Raw genomic sequence first — 7,500 nt, 5'->3', positions numbered from 1 at the left:
AATATATACAAAGATATACATACATATATATATATATATAATATATATGTATGTATATCTTTGTATATATTTACATGTGTATATATATATACATGTGTGTGTGTGTGTATGTATATATATATATATATATATATATATATATATATATATATATATATATACATGTAATATATATGCATATATATATATATATATATATATATATATATATATATATATATATACATATACATACATATATACATGTAATATGTATATATATATATATATATATATATATATATATATATATATATATATATATATATATATATATATATATATATATATATATAACACACAATGACCCACTCAGAAGTCTCATCTGTGAATGGAGGGAATTAGCTCTCACCTAATCAATTAACCCATGTGGCTAGGATTATATCAATAAATGGACTCCTCCCATGCTCTTCCAACCAAAGAAAGCTGCACAAGGTAAGCACTTGGCTGTTTTAAACCCTTTCCAGAATTTGAAAAAGCTGCAGAGACATTCACAAATAGTACAAACATGAGAATCCCACACTCCCCTCAGCTGCCGGATCAGTTTCTTTGCTTATTGGTCAATCAAACGGGTCATTGTAAGGGATGGAAAGCAAAGCAGTGTCTTTACTAACATCTGTCAACAAAAATGAACCCCCAGAGGGAAGTTACGAAACCCCACAATGTGTTGCAAAACATGAAAAGCCATTTACAGATGAGGAATATATGAAGGAGGCTTTTCTCAGTTGTTCAGATGTTTTATTCAATGGTCTGCTCAATAAAGACAAAATCATGTCCAGAATTAAAGACGTACTTGTGTCTGCCAGATCAGTGGAGAGACGTATAAGCGAAATGGCAGAAAACGGTAAGATCTGCTCACCTTCACTCTTTCATTCCTCTATTTTCCCACATTTGGAATAAACTCCCTCACTCTATTCAATCCCATTCTTCCCTTCAGGCCTTCAAAACAGCTGTTCACCACCACCTCTTATCATTCCCCATCCAAATCCTCGATCTTTTCTGCCCCCGATAATCCAACCAAGCTAACCTCCTTCAAAGTCCCAGCTTTCCTTCCTGAAAGTCCCTGTAATGTCCATCTTGTATTCGCCATGTTCCTCACCCCATCCCTCTCCCTTCCACAGATCTCCTTATGTCTCTGTTCCCCACTGTTTTGTCCTTCACACTCCCACCCCTCTTATTTCATGCCCCCTTGCTGTGTGTTGTGTGTTAGCTCTCACACGAGCCTCAACAAGGTATACAAAAAAAACAAAAAACCTTAACAGCAGATGGCGGTGTAAAAAGATGCCGTCGTATTTTGTGTCATGCTTGATGAGAGTGTGGATGTAAATGATGTACCACGGTTTAGTTAGCAGTTGTGAGATAATGAGATTCAGACAAAGTTCGAGAAGAGCTTGGCTCCCGAACACCCATGCATGGCACAACAACAGTGGAAGATATGGTGAAGTCGTTTGTTAATCATTTTGAGGAAAGAGGATTCGACATGAGAAATATATTACCTGTGACAACACAGTCTCCCTGCTGTGGTCGGAAAACAGACAGGATTTGTAAAGATCATAGATGATCAAATTGGCCACCCGACGGTAAATTTTAATTGCATTATTAATCATCAAAGCAAAAACATTCCTTTCCTGTTGTAATTATCTGCAGACAACTGTAGCATATTAGAGTACAACTCTCATATACAATAGCTCTAACTGGAGCATTTTTGCCTGGGAAATAAAATCTTTGTGCCAATAAGTTAATGTGATGACTGCAGTGGTGAAGATAGTGAATGTTCTTGTTGCTCGATCTGCTAGGACATTGACACTTCGACTTTCTGCAATTTGCAACATCTTAAAGAGCTATCTACACATCACACCATCAGTGTTGCCGAAATTGGAAAGCACATGCAAGAACTCTCATCAGAATTTTCTGCCAGATTTCAACATTTCCAACGTTTTGGCTCAATGTTTCCATTTCTAATTAATGCAGACAACTTTGATAACAGTGACATGGATTTGACAGTATTTCAATGGATGGGTGTTGAAGATTTTGAAATGTAGCTTAGAGTTACAGTGCTCAGAATTATGGGCCTCGAAGTTTAGCGATCTGCGGTGCACACCTAAAGTTACCAAGGGAGATCACGGGGTCTCCATCCTGACCAACTGGAAGTCCCTACCTGGGAAATAGGACTGTTTAAAGAAAGTGGCATTTTCACTGCTCTCAGCATTTGTTCTCCAGGCAATAATGGGTACTTTTCAGCGAAAAGTTTCAGGAGAGCAGCGATTTACAAATCAAATAATGGCTTTTTTTTACCAAAAATACTGGCTCATAATATTTGAGTTCAAAATAGAGTTCAAAATCAGAAGGGGGGACAGAGAGGGGGGACAGAGAAGGGGGACAGAGAAGGGGGACAGAGAAGGGGGGACAGAGAAGGGTGACAGAGAAGGGTGACAGAGAAGGGTGACAGAGAAGGGTGACAGAGAAGGGGGAAAGAGAAGGGTGACAGAGAAGGGGGGAAGAGAAGGGTCACAGAGAAGGGGGGACAGAGAGGCAGGGACAGAGAGAAGTGGACAGAGAGGGGGTGACAGAAAGAGGAGACAGAGAGGGGGGACAGAGAGGGGGGACAGGGAGGGGGACAGAGTGGGGGACAGAGTGGGGGGCACAGAGAAGGGGCGCAGATAAGGGGCGCAGATAAGGGGCGCAGATAAGGGGCGCATATAAGGGGGCAGAGAAGGGGGGCAGAGAAGGGGGGCAGAGAAGGGGGACAGAGATGGGTGACAGAGATGGGTGACAGAGATGGGTGACAGAGATGGGTGACAGAGATGGGTGACAGAGATGGGTGACAGAGATGGGTGACAGAGATGGGTGACAGAGATGGGTGACAGAGATGGGTGACAGAGATGGGTGACAGAGATGGGAGACAGAGAGGGGGGACAGAGAGGGGGGACAGAGAGGGGGGCAGAGAGGGGGACAGAGAGGTTGACAGAGAGGGGGACAGAGAGGGGGACAGAGAGGGGGGACAGAGAGGGGGGACAGAGAGGGTGGACAGAGAGGGGGACAGAGAGGGTGGACAGAGAGGGGGACAGAGAGGGGGACAGAGAGGGGGACAGAGAGGGGGACAGAGAGGGGGACAGAGAGGGGGACAGAGAGGGGGACAGAGAGTGGGACAGAGAGGGGGACATAGAGGGGGACATAGAGGGGGGACAGAGAGGGGGGACAGAGAGGGGGGACAGAGAGGGGGGACAGAGAGGGGGGACAGAGAGGGGGGACAGAGAGGGGGGACAGAGAGGGGGGACAGAGAGGGGGACAGAGAGGGGGGACAGAGAGGGGGGAAGGGGAAGGACAGAGTGGAGGGGCAGAGTGGGGGCAGAGTCGGGGCGAGTGGGGGAGAGATAGAGGGACAGAGAGGTAGAACAGAGAGGGGGATACAGAGACGGGAGACAGAGAGGGGGGACAGCGTGAGGAGACAGCGTGAGGAGACAGCGTGAGGAGACAGCGTGAGGAGACAGCGTGAGGAGACAGCGTGAGGAGACAGCGTGAGGAGACAGCGTGAGGAGACAGCGTGAGGAGACAGCGTGAGGAGACAGCGTGAGGAGACAGCGTGAGGAGACAGCGTGAGGAGACAGCGTGAGGAGACAGCGTGAGGAGACAGCGTGAGGAGACAGCGTGAGGAGACAGCGTGAGGAGACAGCGTGAGGAGACAGCGTGAGGAGACAGCGTGAGGAGACAGCGTGAGGAGACAGCGTGAGGAGACAGCGTGAGGAGACAGCGTGAGGAGACAGCGTGAGGAGACAGCGTGAGGAGACAGCGTGAGGAGACAGCGTGAGGAGACAGCGTGAGGAGACAGCGTGAGGAGACAGCGTGAGGAGACAGCGTGAGGAGACAGCGTGAGGAGACAGCGTGAGGAGACAGCGTGAGGAGACAGCGTGAGGAGACAGCGTGAGGAGACAGCGTGAGGAGACAGCGTGAGGAGACAGCGTGAGGAGACAGCGTGAGGAGACAGCGTGAGGAGACAGCGCGAGGAGACAGCGCGAGGAGACAGCGCGAGGAGACAGCGCGAGGAGACAGCGCGAGGAGACAGCGCGAGGAGACAGCGCGAGGAGACAGCGCGAGGAGACAGCGCGAGGAGACAGCGCGAGGAGACAGCGCGAGGAGACAGCGCGAGGAGACAGCGCGAGGAGACAGCGCGAGGAGACAGCGCGAGGAGACAGCGCGAGGAGACAGCGCGAGGAGACAGCGCGAGGAGACAGCGTGAGGAGACAGCGTGAGGAGACAGCGTGAGGAGACAGCGTGAGGAGACAGCGTGAGGAGACAGCGTGAGGAGACAGCGTGAGGAGACAGACAGGGGGTGCAGCATGAGGGGACAGAGAGGGGGGACAGCCTGAGGGGACAGACGGGGGGGACAGCATGAGGGGATAAGAGAGGGGGTAGCCTGAGGGGACAGAGAGGGGGGTGAGTGGGGGGACAGAGTGGGGGGCAGAGAGGAGCGACAAAGAGGGGGAACAGAGAGGGGGAAGAGAGAGGAGGGAACAGAGAGGGGGAACAGAGAGGGGGAACAGAGAGGGGGGGAACAGAGAGGGGGAACAGAGAGGGGGGAACAGAGAGGGGGGAACAGAGAGGGGGAACAGAGAGGGGGGAACAGAGAGGGGGGAACAGAGAGGGGGAACAGAGAGGGGGAACAGAGAGGGGGGAACAGCGTGAGGAGACAGCGTGAGGAGACAGCGTGAGGAGACAGCGTGAGGAGACAGCGTGAGGAGACAGCGTGAGGAGACAGCGTGAGGAGACAGCGTGAGGAGACAGCGTGAGGAGACAGCGTGAGGAGACAGCGTGAGGAGACAGCGTGAGGAGACAGCGTGAGGAGACAGCGTGAGGAGACAGACAGGGGGTACAGCATGAGGGGACAGAGAGGGGGACAGCGTGAGGGGACAAGAGAGGGGGGGCTGCGTGAGGGGACAGAGAGGGGGGACAGCGTGAATGAAAGTGCAGAACGAAAGGCTATGCAGGTAGTTTTATCCCTCGTTCTGTCTCGCTTTGGAATTCACTACCTGTAACGTGCTTCCCTTTATCCTATGATCTACCCACCTTTAATAAGAATCTCAATTCCTACCTCTTAGATCTTTGAGGTTACATCGCATTTCACCCGATCTCTGCTACTTCCTGTGTTCTTGGATGTTTTCTTGTTTAAAAAAAAAAAAAAAATTTTTGTTTTGTTTTATCCTCATCTTTATCTAACCTTCTCTTAGCCGCTTACCTGAAGTAGCTTTATGCCTTCTTTGGGGTGATTTCCATCAAAATAAATAAATAAAAAATTGGTTGCGTTTTAGTTTCTCATGGATAAAAGAAAATATATATATATATATATATATATATATATATATATATATATATATATATATATATATATATATATATGCTGAATAAGTTTTTTAAAAAACCTCTTTACAAAGAACTCCCATACAACAAAGTAAAAAAAAACAAACGTTTGGTAACTTGAGTTTTGCAAAATGGAGGTTGAACTGTAATTGGAATGCATGAAATCTCAGATTACCAACAAAAAAACAACTTCTGAGCAAATAATATGATGCCCTTGATTACTCAGCAACTCTTCCTGGATATATATTGAGTGAGAAGTGATTTATACACAATTACAATTTTGGGAGGGAAACATACCTCTGTGGAGTAGGACAGGATGAAGTTGATGACCACCATCAGGAGAATGCAAAGACGCCATGTTAAAGGGACACACACCAACTGAAAACATCAAAACGGTGTCACAAACTTAAATGAGTGCCTTGGGTCATTCAGGGATGTAAAAGGTTCAAATGTCAAAATACAAGTCACTTATGATTGTCGATTTGGGTGATACATCTAATTATATTTCCTTTGGCATAATGTTCAAAAAGAATCACATTAAGTTTGTATTAGTTAAAAAAAAAACCAAAAACCTACATCACATTTCAAAATGGTAAAGGGTTTTCTAAAAGTGTACCAAATGAGTTGTGTGGAACATTGAAGGAAATGGCAATATCAGTTTGCTGACAAAACATATCACCTTGTGAGTGGGGATAAACGTAGCACAAAGGGGATGTTCCATCTCAAGGAAAGAAAACGTCATGCAATTAATCGATTAAAAACATGTTTTTCCCTGATGTTTAACGATACAGGACTATCACAAGATTAGGGGGGTGGTGGGGAGGGGTGAGGTTTGGAGAGAAAGAAAGTAGAATAATAACTACATTTAACGTATACAAATGCAGCAATAAAATGTGTAAATCCTCATGTTAGTACATATCTATATCGTTTCGGAAATCCATACTACAATTTATAGCACGATCACAGAACAACCCCTCATGAGTAAATGGTCTAACCCATGCACATGCAGAACGTTGCACTTATTAAAATCAAGAGCACCTCTACCAAGGATGAAACGAAACTACCCCTGCAGTGTTGAAAAGCGGAAAAGCTCAACAATAGGGGGAAAGGGTTGAAAAATCACTCAAAATTAACTTTTTTCATGACACAAATACCAGAACCAGGACTATATATATATATATATATATATATATATATATATATATATATATATATATATATATATATATATATATATATATATATATATATATATATATAGATATATGGACATATATGTGTGTGTATATATGTATATATATATATATATATATATATATATATATATATATATGTATATATATATATATATATATATATATATATATATATATGTATATATATTCGCATTACACCAGAAAGGGCCCGTAGGTGAGATATCTCGAAGTACATGTGTAGTTAGCCCAAACCCGTTGTCTAGAGGGAAATTTATGTGATCCATTCGGGCTGCGATCCTTTGAGTTAGGCCTTTTTCTTTTTCTATCTTTTATTTCAAACACACAACATTTCAACAACCATGCTATCCCCATCACAGCGCCAACCACACTGCAACCACGCCACCTCCACCATCTACGCTACCACATCTTCGCCACTCGCCATTCAACAGGCTCCGTGCGGTTACGATCTCCGCGGAGGAACAAACAAAAACCAACAAGGATGGGCTTTTCCCGTCTGTTTTTCCCGTCTGACTTCCCCGCGCTTTGGAGTGGAAGAAGGGCGATGCAGGTCAAAGGTCAGAGGTCATGTAAAGGTGAGGCCTCTTTTTGGGGGAATAATTCTCTGGCTCAGAGCCAAAAACTGACTCCCTCGGCCCCCGGATGGAGCGGGGTAGAGGGAAAGCGTGAGGGAATGCCTTTTTCGGGAACCCTCTCGAAGGAAGGTGGAGCCGAGAACGGGGCGGGGCGAAGGGCAGAGCCCCGGGCGATAAAAGACGGACACGGGCGGGCGCAAGGAGCGCTTTTTCTTCCTCTTCGTCTTGGCTGGTGGTTCGGTTGGTTTTTGTGGAGAGTTGGTCTTCAGGAAGAGGTCCTGTGCCCGTGACGTGGCGAGCGGCCCTGTCATGAAGGC

General features: G+C 46.2%; 1 protein-coding gene across 12 annotated transcripts in view; it reads right to left on the bottom strand.

Moving 5' to 3' along the window:
- Positions 1 to 7,500, bottom strand: part of ATP13A3 (ATPase 13A3) — a 245,618-nt gene that overhangs the window by 36,675 nt on the left and 201,443 nt on the right. For 7 of the 12 annotated variants that reach the window (XR_015049870.1, XR_015049869.1, XM_085848381.1 and 4 more), the window contains one exon: positions 5,692 to 5,772. The exons of 3 other annotated variants lie outside the window; for them this stretch is intronic. Coding sequence is in view for 6 of the 9 variants with exons in the window: in XM_085848381.1 (XP_085704507.1) it covers positions 5,692 to 5,772 (81 nt within the window). In the remaining 3 variants the exon portion in view is untranslated. Of the gene's footprint in view, positions 1 to 1,535; positions 1,558 to 5,691; positions 5,773 to 7,500 lie in introns of all 12 variants that reach the window. 2 more of the 12 variants (XR_015049868.1, XM_085848386.1) reach the window with 1 other exon arrangement.

The sequence above is a fragment of the Eptatretus burgeri genome, chromosome 12 (genome assembly GCF_056783735.1).
Source record: "Eptatretus burgeri isolate ZD-2024b chromosome 12, Ebu_testis_v1, whole genome shotgun sequence".
Classification (NCBI taxonomy): Eukaryota; Metazoa; Chordata; class Myxini; order Myxiniformes; family Myxinidae; genus Eptatretus; species Eptatretus burgeri.
Note: the sequence above shows the minus strand (reverse complement) of the source record. Positions and strands in the feature narration are given on the sequence as shown.